This window comes from Octopus sinensis, linkage group LG2 (assembly GCF_006345805.1).
Source record: "Octopus sinensis linkage group LG2, ASM634580v1, whole genome shotgun sequence".
NCBI lineage: Eukaryota > Metazoa > Mollusca > Cephalopoda > Octopoda > Octopodidae > Octopus > Octopus sinensis.
In genome coordinates, this window is record NC_042998.1 from 155,680,330 (window position 1) to 155,699,684 (window position 19,355).

A 19,355-nucleotide genomic window follows, 5' to 3' on the forward strand; every position below is an offset into this window, starting at 1 on the left:
AATATAATGCCACTTACTATTATAAATAACTTGTAGGACTTCATTTGGCTCTGCCTGGATTTGAAACCAAATTCACCTGGTTGTTGCTTGTAAAGGTAGCGGAAATTTCTTTGTCCTGTCAAGAGAGAACAGTGATCGATGTGTTTCCACTTGATCTGTGACCTCGCTTAGGTGGATGTCAACAGAGAAAATATTGACTTCCATAAAGTGGAAAAAATAAACGGAAGGAAAAAAGTTGGTAAATATTTTGGTGTGAATGCAAATAGCTGTGGTAGCAGGGCATGCTAGAAATAGCAGCCAAATCTTTCCTTTTCTGGAAAAAGGAGTCGTTTATGCATGATTTTGATTCACATTCATTGAAAACATGCAAAATAACCTGGAAAAGAAAAAATACCCGTGAAACAAAATTCCCTTGGTGTGAAACTTTGAGGTCCCCACCACTCTCCCCACCTTTCTTTTCTTGAAAAAAGTGGCTTGCGGCAAATTTGGAGTTAGATACATTGAATGCACCTGAAAAAAACTGTGGAAAAAATTATTTCACACCAAGGTATGAAATATTTACCAAAAGAATAAAATATTGTACCAAATATACCAGTATTTTAATGAATTCAAATTAATGTACCACATCTTGAAATGTGGTAAAATTTTTGTTAGTTGCCATCTGGGATAATTTTAGTAACATATCAAACAAGTAAGATGCATTAAGAAATTCAATTTTAGGCGTTTATCCATAATGTTATTGCTCTAACACCTGTTAATTAAATTTATCTGGACATAAAAGTAAAATTTACTCAGCTAGATCAGCTAAAATTACATAACTATAAATGTTGGTTGTCTTCTGATCGTCTTCTTAGTCCTGATCTTAAAGTCACTAACTACCAGTCTATGTTGAAGGTTTTGGCATTTATAAGCAGCCATCTTTCCCTTTTTCTGGCAAGGATGTAGTCAGTTTGGCTAGTATGTTGGCCCGATCGGTAGGTGACTAGGTAGCTTGTACGTTTCCTGAAGTTAGTGTTGCAAACCATAAGATCATTTGCATCGCAGAACTCCAGCAGCCTGGTTCCCTCCTCATTGCAGGAACCATAACCGTAGCTTCCATGTACGCCATGGAAGCCCCCAGCATGTTGTCCAACATGCCCATTGAAGTCACCAGCCACAAAGAGAAGGTCCCTGTCGTTCGTCAACGAGGTAGTCTGCAGTAGGGTGTCATAGAATCGGTCTTTCTGTCCATTGGGTAGCCCTGGCTGAGGGGCATAGGCCGATATAATGGTTACTAATCCATGATGAAGCACTAATCTAATCTTAAGTATTCTGTCGCATACTCTGACTACCTCAATTACCTTATCTACCCATTTTTCAGCAAGAAGTATACCCACACCCCCGACCCCATTAATGTTCCCAGCCCAGAAAATCTTGTACCTGTGTTCTTTGCCTGTGAGGAACCTAGCAGAACCTCCTCTCCACCTCACTTCTTGGATGCAATGCATCTCGACACATCTCCGTTCAAGCATCTCAACAAGCATCTTTCAGTGTGCCAACGTTGAGGGTGTGGGAGGTGTGGGCCCTAAGGACGGGGGACAGTAGCTTCATGTACCTGAAAAGAAAACTTGCATTTGGCAGGATTCATAGACAAACAATAGACTTAAGTTCAAACCGCGTACACTACACTATCATATTTTGCACTGTATGATCACTACCTTATATAGCAGGGGGTGTTCATGGGAGACAAACAAGGATGACAAAATAGGGACTTCCGGTAAAGGTGGAGGGTGGGTGCGCCGCGAAAACTAGCAGCCATGAAGGGGCGCATCTCATCTCTTGGAGAAGGAATACTTCGTTGTATGTATTAAGAGACATAATTGAGAGAGAGATATGTTGCGGATTTAGGAGAAATGCGTGAGCTAAATTTATCTTAGACCTCGATAAGTAAGAAGGAACTATAGAATTATACATTTAACATGAGGCGTGAAGCTGAAATATACAGAGTAAAACAGAATAGAGATAAACTAAAAGATAATCAATTGCGCAGAAATAATACTAGGTAGTTAACGGGTTGAATTTAAAGGAATGCTTATCTGTGATACATCATCTTTTGCGTTCGTAGTTTACAGCCAAAGTTTTGATATCGAAATAGGGGAGCTATAATGCATGCGCTAGTTTATATAGGGTGGTGGTGGAGGGGAAGTGGGAAGTCCTGTTGAGTCAAGGGGTAATCGGAAGAGATAGGGAGACAAAACAGAGTGAAGAGATAGAGAAAAACATAGCGAGACAGAGAGGTGGGGGAATAAGTATATATATATATTCAGCAAAATTTAGATTCAAATGAATATGGTACTTAAGTTAGATGCACCAGAATTTTGTATGGTGTTATCCATATAAATCCATGGGGTGATTATAATCAAAATAAGCAACAAGAATATCTTCAGTCATTTGGTACGATCGTTTCATGCTACATCATTTTATTAAACATTGTAAGTATTACAACAGTTTTAAAATGTTGAGCAATCATCAGACATTTATAGAGGTTTTCCATCAATACATATACTTATTTTCATGTTAATTGATAACATTATAAAGAGGGTAGATATATAGACAGAGATGTTCATTTGAATGTTAAGAACATTAAGGTATTAGAATTTATCTTCTGACTAAAGAATATTCTTAAGTTATTTTGAACAGCTAGAAAGTGGGGAGGGATATTCTGTTGAATGGAGACAAAAGAGATATTCTATTTATAGAATTAGGTAGGGGTAAAATAAATGTCAGAAGTTATTCCTAAAGAAATTAAAGTGGAAAGGGGATTATATTGTCTTAGATGCTGTTTACTGCTATTTGTCAGTCAGATTTTGTATCAAGAAAACTAGGTCAATGCTAAATGGTCACAATGACCAACTACATACTAAATAGTTATAGAAAATACAGAGATTCCTTTACACTTATACAAACATATACAAATATGCATCAGCTTTAATCTATAAGATTATACTTAGCAAGTAGGTGTTGATTATTTTAATATGTTGGATTAAAAGAGAATTATAAAATCTAAACCTATCATTTATTATGAGTATGCATAATACTCAATAACTGTGGAAAAAAGTCCTATTAATTAAGTGAATATATTAGGAGTCAATGATATATATTAGAAAAAGCGGAAGAGGAGTAATCAAAATGAGTGATTTTCTTTGATTTAGTAGATGGTGATTCATTTCTAGGAAGAGAAGTAATCAAGAAGAGTAAATTTCTTAGATTTAGTAGATGGTGAATTGTTGTTAATGAATTAAATTAAAGAATCTGTTAGACATAATATTTACTACATGCGGAGAAAAAAACTAATCAGTTAGGTAAAAATATCCGGGGTCAATGATATATTAAAAAATGGAAGTGAGGTAATCAAGATGAACTGAGTAGTTTCATTAGAGATATAGAATTTTTTCTATTTAATATAGGAGATTATCAGAAAAGAAAAAAAAAAAGAGAATGTAATTCCAAATATGCATTGAAGTTTTTTAGTAATCTGTGCACGTTGAATAAAAGCTTGTATGGTATATTCATTCTTATTTAGTTATAAAGAATTAGAATTTGAAAATTTAGGAATGGTCACAGTATTATTATTTAAAATATTTAAACGTACGGGTTGTGCAATGTATGCAAGATATGCCTAGTTCAGAATGGTTATTTAACAAATTTGTATTATTCCTCTGCTTTAAAATTTCATATGTTTCCATAGAACAAAGTTCACAACAATCTCTACTATTTTTATAAGGCCATGCTTTCCTTACTGTATCCCATTTCAGGTTAAATTCTATATTATTTCTTTTCAGTTCCCAAATTTTACTGTACAATGTTGTGCAACCTGACTTGTGTTTAAGCCTGAAGGAGGAAAAATGATTGTTTAAACGTCTTTTTAGATCCACCGAACAACCGAAATAAAGATAGCTGTTATTTGAAGTCATTATTGTACATTTATATATTACATTTTGGACCAGACAGCGGCCACCATCTACTAAATCTAAGAAATTTACTCTTCTTGATTACTTCTCTTCCTAAAAATGAATCACCATCTACTAAACCTAAGAAAATCACTCATTTTGATTACTCCTCTTCTGCTTTTTCTAATATATATCATTGACCCCTAATATATTCACTTAATTAATAAGACTTTTTTCCACAGTTATTGAGTATTATGCATACTCATAATAAATGATAGGTTTTTTCTCCAAAATTAATAAATATTAGATTTATAATTCTCTTTTAATCCAACGTATTAAAATAATCAACACCTACTTGCTAAGTATAATCTTATAGATTAAAGCTGATGCATATTTGTATATGTTTGTATAAGTGTAAAGGAATCTCTGTATTTTCTATAACTATTTAGTATGTAGTTGGTCATTGTGACCATTTAGCATTGACCTAGTTTTCTTGATACAAAATCTGACTGACAAATAGCAGTAAACAGCATCTAAGACAATATAATCCCCTTTCCACTTTAATTTCTTTAGGAATAACTTCTGACATTTATTTCACCCCTACCTAATTCTATAAATAGAATATCTCTTTTGTCTCCATTCAACAGAATATCCCTCCCCACTTTCTAGCTGTTCAAAATAACTTAAGAATATTCTTTAGTCAGAAGATAAATTCTAATACCTTAATGTTCTTAACATTCAAATGAACATCTCTGTCTATATATCTACCCTCTTTATAATGTTATCAATTAACATGAAAATAAGTATATGTATTGATGGAAAACCTCTATAAATGTCTGATGATTGCTCAACATTTTAAAACTGTTGTAATACTTACAATGTTTAATAAAATGATGTAGCATGAAACGATCGTACCAAATGACTGAAGATATTCTTGTTGCTTATTTTGATTATATATATATATATATATATAGGGGGGGGTTGTATATATGTGTGTGTATAAAATTTTTCAGAATGAGATAAAAATCCAAGGCTGTGAAAGATGTTAGAACATTTATAAATAGAAGGTCTTAGAAGGTGTTGTTTCCAGGACATTTTATATATCCCTTCATCGGAGACTGTGAAGGGATACATAAAATATTCCGTCTCCGATGAAGGGATATATAAAATATCCTGGAAACAGCTGTAAGACCTTTTTATAAATGTTCTGAAATATTTCACAGCCTTGAATTTTTATCTCATTCTGAAAATTTTTTAATATATACACATGCTGATATATGACCTACATTGGACTCCTCATTCGCATAATCACCGAACCTGGAGCTTAACTATAGTCTGTCCATAGCACTTACTCAACATTACCTGACACCTTTGGGTCTTATTGACACCATTACCTCTCATAACCTCTATATGTATATATAAATTAAAGTAGTGAAGAAAACAAGTCATCAATGCAGGACTATGGCATTTAAATTCATTTAATTCAATCTAAGAGAGTTGAATTAGCAATAACAGTAATACAATATTGGTAGAGAGAATAGAAAAAAGGCAATAGATGTTAGCAACTGATTGTCAACTTTTTTCCGAAGAGGGCATTTGTGTTACCACAACTCCATCCCCTGTTCGAATTGGGATTTTTGTGGCTTATCTTTTGGAGCACTCAGAATGCACACCTATTAGTTTGAGCTACCTTAACCTAAACTCCTCATCTTCTGTCTGTCTGTATGTATTTGTGTGTGTATACACACACACACACATGTGTGTGTGTGTTTATGTATATATATATATCTATATAGTCTTCTACTATATCATAGAGCTGACCAAAGCCTTGTGAGTAAAGTACATGGTAACTGAAAGATCTTCATATGGGTAATGTTTTCAACTGAGAGATTACAATCATATCTGATTCTTCAAGTGCTTCAATTCTGTGTATGTACATATATTTGCTAGATTGCTGATTGGTGGTTTTCCCTATTGTGTTGTGCTGTTTTCTATCTTTAATAAAATTGTCGACATTTTTACCAACACGGGTATGCTAGTGATAATAATAATAGTCTCTTCTTCTATAGGTACAAGGACTAAACTTTTAGGGGAAAGGGCTAGTTGATTTTATTGATCCAATAACTGGTACTTATTTCATTGACCCTGAAAGGAAGAAAGGCAAAGTTAACCCTGGTGGCATTTGAATCAGAATGTAAGGCTGGAAGAAATATTGCTAAGCATTTTGTCTGGTGTGGTAACAATATTGTGTATTTGCCACCTTCTTAATGATGATAATAATAATAATAATATTTTAAAAGGATTGATGTAACTCTTCAGAAAGGTAAACAGACAAGACGAAGAGCATGATGTGATTGCAATAGATATTTTATTGGTTGAACAATATTTCGACAGGAAACCTGTCTTTGTCGAGTTCAAAATAAGAAGTGATAAAAATTCAAAATTATAGAAATTTAAATTTAAAATATGAACGACAGCAACCAGCATCCACATGTTGATGGAATAACATCATCAGTCTTTCAGTTTCAAGTTTATAACAGGTGAAAAGAAAAAAAACAAAAAAAGAGGAAAGAAGAAAATAAAAGGAAAAAGAATATTTAATCAAACAGTTTTGTATAAATTTGATGATATTCTCCTGTCATTTTATTCATTCCTCCAGGGTGTGATGTTAATAACCTGCAAACATATTCTTCTCATGCATTTTAAGAAGTAAAAGTGTAGCAGAATCAGAATATTTTCTGAGAATATGCACGTTCAAGTCTTTTTCAAAATTGCAGCCGTTTCATGTAAAATGTTCGGCAAGTTCTGTCGAACTACTGTTATTGTACCTTACGTCATATCTGTGCCCATTAAATCTTTTTGTTTAATTGTTCTGTTGTACAACTAACATGAATCAAGTTGTGTTTCGCGCATTCTGCCGCATACACCAGATGGGAATCTCTACATGTCCCACCTTCTGTATATACCATAACATTTCTGTTATGATTCCTGATGGAATTCACTTGACTCATGTTGTTGTGCAATGAACAGGGCTTACCTCTCTTGTGGCTGTTTTTCAAGGTACAGTGTGCAAAGACTCCAATGTTCGTTTTCTTGGAGTCAGAAATAGAGGTCAATAATTTTTGTATATTCTTATTCCGTCTAAAGGTTACAAAAGGCAGCTGAGGAAATATCTGTTTGAAATTATATTTTTTCGCCACATGCTGGTAACTTTCATGCAACACTTTTGAAATAACAGCAAAATTTCAGTGCCAGTTAATCACTAAAGGAATTCTGTCATCTATTGTATTGTGTTTGCTAAAATTATGCATGAAGGTTTGACTATCTTTGCTAATCTTAGCTAATTCATTTGCTATTTCCTTTAATTATGATTCACTGTAACCGCAATTAAACTATCCCGTGATCCTTCCTAGACAAAAAAGATGTCATCAATGAACCGTAACCAGAGTATTGGTTCATGACCATGAAAGGATTTGAATGTCTTCAGTAACTGTGTCATGAATTTCGTCATGAAGACATTAGCAAAATTAACTGTAATGGGGCTACCCATGGCACAACCCCTCGAACTGGTGATAAAATCTTTGCCCAAACTTCATTGTGTTACTTTGTAACACAAACTTCAATAACCTACAGAGAAAATTTGATGGAATACTTTTGCTTAACCGCTATTTGAAGACATCCATGCATGCTTCTACTCTGTTATTGTGCTCAATACTGGGATATAAGGAAGAAACAGCCATAGTTACCAAAAAACAGTTCTCAACACAGCCTCGGTGCTTAAAAAAGTTGTTGATTTTATCCACAAAATCAAAAGTATCCTGAATATAGGAACTTTGATCTTTTTGTGACAGGGAGTAGAAAACCATCCAGTCATTCCAAAATCTTGACTATCCAACATTCATATCTGCTGCAAATTGAGGGCATTGGAAAAAATCTTTCGAACTTTTTGTGTATTTTAGGGAGACCATAAAATACAGGTGTTCTTTCTGACCCAAATCCTGGATTCGGCCTTATTAATGAAATTGTTTTCCACCATTTCCAGAATTATTTTGTCAAGTACCTCTCTGTAATTGGAGTTTGGATTGGCAGGTAATTCTTCATATGAAGTTTTGTCATTTAAAACTTCTTTGCAAGCCAAAATATACTCACTTTTGTCCATAATTATGATAGTGCATCTGCCATTTTAATAACAATAGAATTGTTATTAGTTAGACGTCGAATTGTGTAACATTGAGAATTTGTGAGGTTATTCCAGGACTTCTTTCCACTTGTTTCAAGGCTTTCTCTAATGTCTATCTGACAAGATTCAAGAAATTCCAATAGTACTTGTGAATGTCCATCCTGAACTTTATCTGGTTACCAATTGGGATTCTTTTCAATCCAATTATGCCAGATTTGATTATCATCATTTTTATTTTCAGTAAGCCTATGCTTACTGAAAATAAAAATGATGATAATCAAATCTGGCATAATTGGATTGAAAAGAATCCCAATTGGTAACCAGATAAAGTTCAGGATGGACTTTTCTGACTCCTTGTTACCAGTTTTTTTAGTACTTGGGCAGAAACTCAGTTCAAGCTCCAAGACTGAGACATTGTCGGGAAAAATTTTTAGTTTAGATAAATTTATGACAGACTTATTCTCTAGTGTGATGGATTTTCTTGGGCAAATGGTTTTCAGAGTCTTACTTTCATTAGATTTCTTACTACTCTTTGGGCTTTTCTCAAAATCTTCACTTAAAATATGGAATCTATTGGAAGATAAAATTTGTTCTGAATGTCCATGTGGGATAATAATTATTCTTTCTACTATAGGCACAAGGCCTGGTCAATTACATTGATTCCAGTACTTGACTGGTGCTTATTTTATTGACCCTGAAAGGACGTACAGCTGAGTTGACCTTGGCAGAACTTGAACTCAGAATGAAATGTCACTCAACACTTTGTCTAGTGTGCTATTAGTTCTACCAGCTCACCATTTTAATAATGATAATAGTAATAATAATGATGATAATAATAATAATGATGATGATGATAATTTTTAGTCTCTTAGTTTGTCATGAGGATTTGTTCAGTTGCTTCTCCATGCAGCCAAGAAACATATTTTCATTCATTAACTTCACCAGCTACAATAGCAGCATGGATGAAACATCATAAGCCCATTTGTGGCAGGTGTAAAGAGAGATGGGATGAGATGGCTGGGTCACAAGTTGAGGAAGAATGAAAGTAACTGGATGGGTGGAGTAGAGAAAGGAGAAAACAAAGAAAGGCATGGTTAAAAATGATGGAGGAAGAAATGTAAGGGAGTTGGTGAGGAGAATGTAGAGGATAGGGTAAAATGGGAAAGATAATCATGGGACCTGCTAGGTTAACTCCTGTTTTCGCAGGGAAAAAATGACCATTAAAATGCTTGTTGCTGTTTTCTTAACTTAATTTGTCTCTCTGACATAAAATTCTTCTGTAAAATCTTCATTGTCATAATGAGTGTGGTAGTATCATATACCACCTTTTCTGTTTGTAAAAGAAATCAAACAGATAAATAGTTCACCATATATTCAGCACCTTTAAATTTCTTCAGTGTAAAGTTAGAGAAAAAAGTGAATCAGCATAATTTCTAGAGCTTGTAAGAGAAAAATTCATAACTTTCATAGTGATAATAGTAATTATTATTCTCTTTAATTTATCTGTGATGTTGCCACTATTGCAGTGAGTAGGATAATATTGTAGTTGTTGAAATTCACTTGTAGATTCTACACAAATAGTCTGTTTATTTTAGGGAGACAACTTTATTAAGTTTGGTTTTGGAAATGTAGAAAATGCTTTTGATACTGTAAATTTTTATAATGAATTAAAATTTTCAACAAATTGGCACCTAAAAATACTGCTTACTTATAATTTCACATGATTAAATTTCTAGAATTTTTAGATCTGATAAAAAAAAAAAAACGGAATTCATTACAAATGTTAAATATCTTTCATTAAGTTACTAAAATAAAAGTTTTTTTAGATGTTTAATTACTAGTTTTCACAGCCAATTTATGTTTGTTTATGTTAATTCTATCAATAATAGATTAGATATTTAACCAATAGCTCTTGAAAGTTGTCATAGAAAGAAAATATTTTCCTCTTACTTTGAGAATGATGCATTCCAAAATATTTTCAATTTATATTTTACTTTGTTATTTTTATAACAGGCGAGTCTTTTCCAAGATGAAATTCGAACTTTCAGATGAGGTCATTTGTGCTGTTGCATATTGCAAGCCATATGCTATTGAAAAAGTATTACTTTTTTTGCGTTCACGATTAGAAACTTTTAATAATAAGGAATGGGCTCACACTAGCTACTTGAAGTTTAATCTTGACCAAAAAACAGTTCCTCTGTTAGACCCTCCAGAACAGGAATTTCAAAATCAATTACCACAAAATTGTGATCAACCTGAAGCTGACCAAAGTACATGTGAGTTTTTCAAAAGCATTCATAAAAATTTATTTCTGTCTAAAATTTTATGAAATTTGCTCGTAAATTGAGTCTTAGGTGTTAGTATCATAAGTTATTGTGAATATTTATTTACTTCTGAAAGCTGTTTAATCTGTATTACTACCAGTAATCATTAATTTTACAGGTTTAGCATTGGCCCTAAACTTTTAATGGAGTCAAAAGGGCACAGTCATGATATACTGTACATCTATCTTGATGGTATACACAAACTTAGTTCTCTGCTAATCATTTTTCTGTCCATTCCTTGATGATGTCCATATACCTTTTTCCAATCTCCTCTCTTCCTGTTTTCTCCTTCCAAGGTTCCTTGAAGAATGGTCTTTGTAAGGCCATCAGATATTCTTATGTGGGCATATCAGCTCAGTTTTTTTCTTTCTTTTTCTTTTCTTTACTGTTATGAGAAAGCCATCATGGAGTCTAATTTAATGCTGTATGGTTTTGTATATTCCAAGTATGAGATATTTGTTGCAGTAGCATCCCATTTTCAGTGCGTCTGTCTTTCTCTGTACAGGCATTTCCTGTCTTATGGAAACATTGTATTCCTGAAAATTTTGCCAAAATGTAAAATTCCATTGCATAAAACCTATTTTCCATTGTCTTCCATGTTATATAAGAATCATTGAACATGGAAATCCACAGAAAATATGTTTTGCAAATTAGAATTTTATGTTACAGCAATCCTGAATGTAGGGATATTTGTATTTCTAGATTAGCTTCAGTTTGGTTAATATGGTCATTTTCTGTGTATTTTTGTTGAGGAATTCAGGGTTTGATCCTTTTTTATTACTAATTACCCCCAGGTATTTGAGATACTATGCTATCTCAAGTTTCAGTCCTTTACTGAGATGTTTGTTATGATGACACTGTAGACATTTGCCACTAATCTGGTTTCTTCAGCACTGATTTCCACTTTAAACTGTGTGGAAGCACTATTAAAGTGGTTCACTAATTTAATTAATTCCTCCTCTCTTCTTGCTATCCATCAGTGTCATCTGCAAATCTTGTGATGTTCTTCCCTCTGATGCTGACTATGCTCACAGTCTTCTGAGACCATTATTCATGATACACTCCAGGAATATGTTACAGAGAATGGAGGAGAAGAAACATCCCTGATGGTCTCCTTCAGTGGTATGAGAACCATTTTCTGATGGTTCTTGTGTGAGTACTGCACTGATTATATTGGCATAAAGTCCTTGGTTAGTACAAGTCAGTTTATACTTCATATTGAATTTCTGCATTGTGGTCCATCATCATTCCAGTCTCTGTCAAATCCCTTCTTGAAGTTTATGAAATTATGGTATAATTCACTTTAGTGTTGGAAGTATTTCTCACAGAGGATGCTGATATGAAGTGCTTTTGTCATTATGGAAGCTTGCTTGTTCCTTGGCTATGATGTTTTGTTCTTAAGGTCTCAGTCTATTCAGGCTGACTCTGATTACTAACTTTGTTTGCATGGCTGATCTTGCTGATTGTATGATTGTATAATCAGTAGCATTGTACAATTAACTGTACTATGATTCTAGCATAGTTGATGTTTACTTTTCTGTGAAGCCTTATTATCAACACCTGAGTTTAAAGTATCATAAGTTATTTATTAGCCATTCACTGTCTTCCAAATTGTATTGTAGATGGTCATAAGGAGATCTATTGTGGCTTTTTCTCTATACATTACCAGCAATCTTACATTGGCTTTAACTTCTCACATGACTGAGTTATCAGTCTCATTGGAAGATTTGTGTACATTTTACCTATTTGAACACTATTCTGTTCACCTTTCCCATTATCTTTTACTCAGTGAAGTTTTTTCCATTTTTGTTTTTTGATGGTGTTTACTTTTGGTTTGTTTTATTTTGTGAGGTCTTTTACCAGGTGGAATAACTTCCTTGTGCTGTGGGGAAGCCTGTCTTCAATATCTTCACATTGTTCATCTGTCTATGCTTTTTACAGGTTTCAGTGAAAGGCTTGCAGCCATACTGGGGTAGTGCCTTTGCTTTCCTTTCCACTAATTTTGATCTTATATTTTGTTCTTTTTGTGTTTTTATCATTCTTTAGCTTCCTCTTTTTGTCATACATGTCCAATATCATGTTCATGACCCATGATTGAAATTTACAGCCACTTTTATCCGTAATCTCTTTTAATGTCTCTATCATCACAACAATCTCAAGGTCTTCATGGCATTCTAGTGGTGCAAAGTTTCCCCCAAGTTATCATCATCATCATCATTCAACATTTGTCTCCTCCGTGCTGACATAGGTTGGACAATTTGACAGGATATGATGAGTCACAGGGCTGCATTGTACTCCGATGGCTGGATATCTTTCTTAATGCCAACCACATTATAGTGTAGTGGGTGCTTTTATGATGGTACCAGCACCAATATGATTATCATGTAACTCAAAGCCTAAGGAGTCCCCTTAGTAGAAAAGGAGGTGACTTTATGCTACATGTTGAGAAGTTAAAGTATGATAGAAGGAAAAGGAACAAGTTTTTTGCTGTTAAGGCAATATATAAAGGTAGATAGGAGTAATTGGAGTAATACTACAATATGTTATAAGTAGTGTAATTAGCTTTGAAATACATCTTTTCACAATATTGGACATTTCTATTTTTACCCAATAATCTAATTCATATCTTGTTTGGGATGGCCTGTAAAAGAAACTACTGTTTTTTTTTTTAATATAGGACTTGTAAGATAGTATCTTTGTAATTACACACTGTACTTCATTTAATCTTACTATCAAATCCATTGATTAAATTACTACAAAATTGCTTCATATTTGATTTGATTTGATCTGCTAATCTTAGATTTCTGTATCGAGGTATTTATGTAGGTGCAGGATAGTGGATAAGTACATTACTACCTTCAGTTTAAAAATGAAGTTTCTAGCTTAAATTGCGATGTAGATAGCCATGAATAGGATACTTGTTAATGACTTCAAATTGAACTAATCAAAATGTTGTGTTGAAATAAATATTGTAATAAATATAAGCTCTAAAATGTTAACTACACAGAAAATTATACTCATAATATCAAGAGCTTATCTGTTTAGATGTATAATTTATTTGACAGAATTTAAAGTATTTCTTGCTTAGGTTGGCAAAATGTTAGAGAGTACTTAGCTTGCATGGTGAAGGTTGTTTTCCAAATGAATTTGTAAAGACTTGCTTAATTTTACTTCAGGTTTTCACATATGGATCCCTGCTAACTATTGGTGGATTTTTATACACAAATATTCTGCATTAGTTTCTTCATAATTTTCTTCATCTATTTCTAATGATAGCCTGAATGAGCTTTTTTAAAGTGGCTGGAATTTTAGAACAAAATACCTACCTCCACAGTTGATTGCATTCAACTACATACAGCAAAATTCTGTGTAGTTTAAAGAATTCATAGTCTAACCTTTCCTGACAATTATTTATGTTCTCTTATATTTTTACATCTTGTATATTTATATATACACAGGTGAACCATTTTTATACCGTAGAAATAAAAAGACAGTGAAAAGGTGAGTGACTAAGCTAATGTAAAATTATTTCCCTTTTAAATTTTAAAGAATTATTTCCCTTATATCACACTTACATCTTAAATACAAATTTTAAAAGACTTGAAAAAAAATTTAAATCAGCAAAATACAAGAACCTTTTAAATAATTCTTTTCATAATCCTGAAAAATCTTTAAATTTTTTTTAAACATGGGTTTGACTTGCATTTTGATTATTTAATTTGCTTATGTCCCTGTAACTTACTGAGTCAATAAAAGTGCCAAACTTGAAAAATTAAATTGCTGTGATCAATTTGTTCGACTAAACCCTTCAAGGGTCCCAGCTTAGCCACAGTACAATGACTGAAACTAAAGAACAAGAGTATGTACCATAAACAAAAGAATTAATTTCATATAAGAATGTATTTCTTGCCAAGCTGTGAAATAATTGTGTCATTAAAACCTATTGAAATTATGGGTTTGATAATTAAAGCATCTTGATTTCTATGCATTGTACACATGGTACCCTGTGTATTAAGCATATATTGCCAAATGTTATCTTATCTAACTGAGAGATTATATATGTTCTGACTTCACTGGAGTTTAATGAAATCCGGAAATGTGATACTTTGATTAGCAGATCTGTATATTCTCTGTAGTAATATATTATACAGAACAGTAAATTAATATGGTGTATTATGGAAATTTTTGTATAATAGCTAATGCAGGATCAAACTTCAAATATTCTTTTAGCTTTCCTTTCTAAGTGTATAATTAAAAAAAAAAAGAAGTTTCTCAAACTTAGCTTAATTTTACTTGTCTGAAATAAAGAGTTGCTATTCTAGTCATCATTCAAGCATAGAGTTATAAAATTCTGATTTATTACAATTTCCTTTTAATATCTTATAATCTGATAATGCTTGGTAGGTTTTAAATTGAATCACTTTTTTTTCTGTCTTTATAGTCAGGCTATCCAGAAACCTTTTGCATTCAAGAATGATCCCATTAGTATTTCACAACTGGAAGGAAAACACAAAGAGTCTCTGGCAAAAGATGAAACTATTAAGGTCTGGATTTCATATTCCTTATTACAGATTACATTATTTTGTTGTCATTTGTATCCTGACAAGATTAATCTTAAGAGTAGCCGTAGCAACTTCATATTTCAGTCATACCTTTGTTGTACAATTTTAGCTTTAATTAGTGGAATAATTGGAAGCTTAAGGTGACGAGCATTGTATTATATTTCTGGGCAAACCACATCATTTTGCTGTTTTTAATATTCATACCTACTTCAATTATGAGTGGTCAGTATTATATGTATTATTAATTACTCACTAGATGCATTATATTCTACTGTAACTTGGAACATCAGTTAGTTTAACAAAGAAGAAGACCTCATATGTAAGAGCATTCAAGAAATAAATTCTTTTAACTACACAGAATAATGTTGGAAGTAGTTGAATACAATCAACTGTAGAGGTAGGTATTTTGTTCTAAAATTCCAGCCACTTTAAAAAAAGCTCATTCAGGCTATCAATAGAAATAGATGAAGAAAATAATTTTTGAAACCAGATAGTCTCTTACATTATCAAATATAGAATCTAACTATTCATTTCTGCAGTTTATCAATAGTTATTTTATTGACCTTGAAAGAAAGGAAAAATAAAGTAGCCTATGTAGGATAAACCCTTCAAATTCCTTTTAATTAATTAATCAAACAGACGGTTCTGCATTTAAATTAATGTTCTACTTTTATTTAATAGTAAGGTAATTTTTAGAAGATCCATTGGGATATGTTAAAGTTAGTGATAATTTATAAATAGTTTGAGCATAAATATGCTGTGAAAGCAGATGAGTAAATACAACTGTACATAGATGTAAATGAATGATGAAAGTTGGATAAAAAAAACTATTTGCTGTTAGTGATTCTCCTAACAGGAAGAAGTGATGAGGTCAGATTCCTAACATTTGGTCTAATAGAAGAGATCACAAGAGATGGAGATGATTGGTAATAAGCTGTGTAGAAAATTTATTCATTTATTCAATCTGTAGCAGCATAGAAAAGTGCTGATTTAAAATGTTAACAAAAAGAAACATGATGTGTATGTATATATATATATATATAGATCTATCTCCATCTCTTCACACTGTTTGTCTTTCTATCTCTTTCGATCGCCACTCGACAGGACTTCCCACTTTCCTTCACCACCATCCTATATAAACTAACGCCCGTATCATAGCATCCCCATTTTTTGATTCAAACTGTTGCTGTCAACTATGAATGGAAAGATGAATCACAGTTAAGCAATATTCTTCTTTAATTCATCCCATACCTACCAGTAATATTTCTGCGCAATTGATTGACCTTTAGTTATCTCTATTCTGTTTGACTTTGATTCTGTCTATTTCAGCCTCACGCCTCGTGTTGAATATATATATAATTCTATAGTTCCTCTCAATTATCGATGTCTCAGATAAATTTCAGCCTCACGTCTCATGTTAAATATATATATAATTCTATGTTAAATATATATATAATTCTATGTTAAATATATATATAATTCTATGTTAAATATATATATATATATAATTCTATAGTTCCTCTCAATTATTGATGTCTCAGATAAATTTCAGCCTCACGTCTCGTGTTAAATATATATATAATTCTATAGTTCCTCTCAATTATCGATCAGCCTCACGTCTCGTTAAATATAGAATAAATATATATATAATTCTATGTTAAATATATATATATAATTCTATAGTTCCTCTCAATTATCGATGTCTCAGATAAATTCCAGCCTCACACCTCGTGTTAAATATATATATAATTCTATAGTTCCTCTCAATTATCGATGTCTCAGATAAATTCCAGCTTCACGTCTCGTGTTAAATATATATAATTCTATAGTTCCTCTCAATTATCAATGTCTCAGATAAATTCCAGCCTCACGTCTCGTGTTAAATATATATATAATTCTATAGTTCCTCTCAATTATCGATCAGCCTCACGTCTCGTTAAATATAGAATAAATATATATATAATTTTATTGTTCCTCTTACTTATCAATGTCTAAGATAAATTTAGCTCACGCATCTCCCATAAACCTGCAAAATATCTCTCTCTCAAATTTAGGTATTTTGTACCTCCTAATATATATTCCTTTTCCAAGAAATGAGAGGCGCCCCTTCATGTCTGCTAGTTTTCGCGGTGCACCCGTCCTCCCACCCCCTCCACTGTTACAGGAAGTCCTAAATTTTCTCATCCTTTGTTGTCTCCCATGTACACTTCAAAGTCTTACGCCATCCCCGCCCCCTTCCATAAAAGGTAGTGGTCATACATTGCAAAATATGATAGTGTAGTGTACGCGGTTTGAACTTAAGTCTATTGTTTGTCTATGAATCCTGCCAAACGCGAGTTTTTTTTCAGGTTCATGAAGCTACTAAGGCCAATACCTCCCACACCCTCAGGGTTGGCACCCTCAACATTGGCGCACTGAAAGGCAGGTCTGGCGAGATCGTTGAGTTGCTTGAACAGAGGTGTGTTGATATATGCTGCATTCAAGAAGTGTGGTGGAGAGGAGGTTCTGCTAGGTTCATCACAGGCAAAGAACACAGGTACAAGATTTTCTTGGCTGGGAACACTGACGGGGTCGGGGGGTGGGTATACTTATCGCCGAAAAATGGGTAAATAAGGTAATCGAGGTAGTCAGAGTATGCGACAGAATACTTAAGATTAGATTAGTGCTTCATCATGGTTTAGCAACCATTATATCGGCCTACGCCTCTCAGCCAGGGCTACCCAATGGACAGAAAGACCGATTCTATGACACCCTACTGCAGACCACCTCACTGACAAACAACAGGGACCTTCTCTTTGTGGCTGGTGACTTCAATGGGCATGTTGGACGACATGCTGGGGGCTTCCATGGCGTACATGGAGGCTATGGTTATGGTTCCCGCAACGAGGAGGGAACCAGGCTGCTGGAGTTCTGTGATGCGAATAGTCTTATGGTTTGCAACACTAACTTCAGGAAACCTACAAGCCACCTGGTCACCTACTGATCAGGCTGACATACTAGCCAAATCGACTACATCCTTGCCAGAAAAAGGGAAAGATGGCTGCTTATAAATGCCAAAACCTTCCCAGGCGAAGAATGTACCCCACAACATAGACTGGTAGTTAGTGACTTTAGAATCAGAACTAAGAGGACAACTAGAAGACGACCAACATGGAGAAGAAGGGTCTGGAAGCTTAAAGATCTTGCGAATGGACAGAGATTTAGAGACATATTACTTGAAGCCTTTGACGAAATAGAAGCAGGTATAGCTTCACATGGGGTAGAAGACAACTGGAGGTCTCTAAAGGACAACCTGCTGAGAGCCACTGACCAGATCTGTGGTTGGTGCAAAGTCCCCTCAAGACCCAAAATAACGTGGTGGTGGAACAATATTGTTGACAGGGCTATTAGACAAAAGAAACAGGCTTGGAAGGACTGGAAGAACGGTGGTAGCAGGGAAGTGTATCAGACTGCCAGAAGGGAAGCTAGGAGGCAGGTGTATTTAGCCAGAGGGGAAGCAGATAAGAAAAAATTTGCCAATGTTCTGCGCCGTGAGGACCAAAGACTTGAGGTATTTCATGTTACAAGACAGTGTGTGAGAGAGAATTGTGATGTGGTAGGAGAGAAATGTGTTCGCAAGGATGATGGTTCACTTGCGCTAAATGAGGATGCAAAGAGAGTGGTTTGGAGACGCCACTATGAAAGTTTGCTGAATAAAGAAAATGAATGGGATAAAGAGAGTCTGCCGAATGTTGACCCAACAGAGGGACCAGCAATCCGAGTTGACAGTTCCTTAGTAGTTAAGGCAATTAGAAGCATGAAGACAGGGAAAGCTCCAGGCCCATCAGGAATTACTGCAGAGATGCTCAAAATATCTGGCAGTGTCGGCTATAGCCTAGTCACCCGTATAGTTAACCAGGTGATACACGAAGGAGTCATTCCCAATGACTGGTGTAGCAGCATAATAGTCAACTGCTGCAAAGGTAAAGGTGACGCCCTAGATACAAATGACTACAGGGGTATCAAGCTACTGGATCAGATAATGAAGGTTACGGAGAGGGTTATAGCCCAACTAATTAGAGAGAGAGCTAGCTTAGATGAAATGCAGTTTGGGTTCGTGCCAGGGAAAAGTACTACTGATGCTATATTCCTGGTAAGACAGGTGCAGGAGAAATACCTAGCCAAAGATAAGCCCCTGTACCTGGCTTTTGTTGACATGGAGAAAGCCTTCGACAGGGTCCCCCGATCCCTTATCTGGTGGTCAATGAGGAAACTAGGGATAGATGAATGGTTAGTGAGAGCTGTGCGAGCCATGTACAGAGACGCTGCTAGTAAGGTGAGGGTTGGCAATGAGTACAGTGAAGAATTCCGGATAGAGGTT

At 34.2% G+C, this 19,355-nt stretch overlaps 1 protein-coding gene across 2 annotated transcripts in view; it reads left to right on the forward strand.

Moving 5' to 3' along the window:
* The window catches only part of LOC115232405 (sperm flagellar protein 1-like), a 65,001-nt gene that overhangs the window by 40,958 nt on the left and 4,688 nt on the right, over positions 1-19,355 (forward strand). For both annotated transcript variants that reach the window (XM_029802260.2, XM_036500318.1), the window contains exons 3-5: positions 10,123-10,385; positions 13,892-13,934; positions 14,875-14,977. In XM_029802260.2, coding sequence (XP_029658120.1) covers positions 10,123-10,385; positions 13,892-13,934; positions 14,875-14,977 — 409 coding nt within the window. The remainder of the gene's footprint in view (positions 1-10,122; positions 10,386-13,891; positions 13,935-14,874; positions 14,978-19,355) is intronic.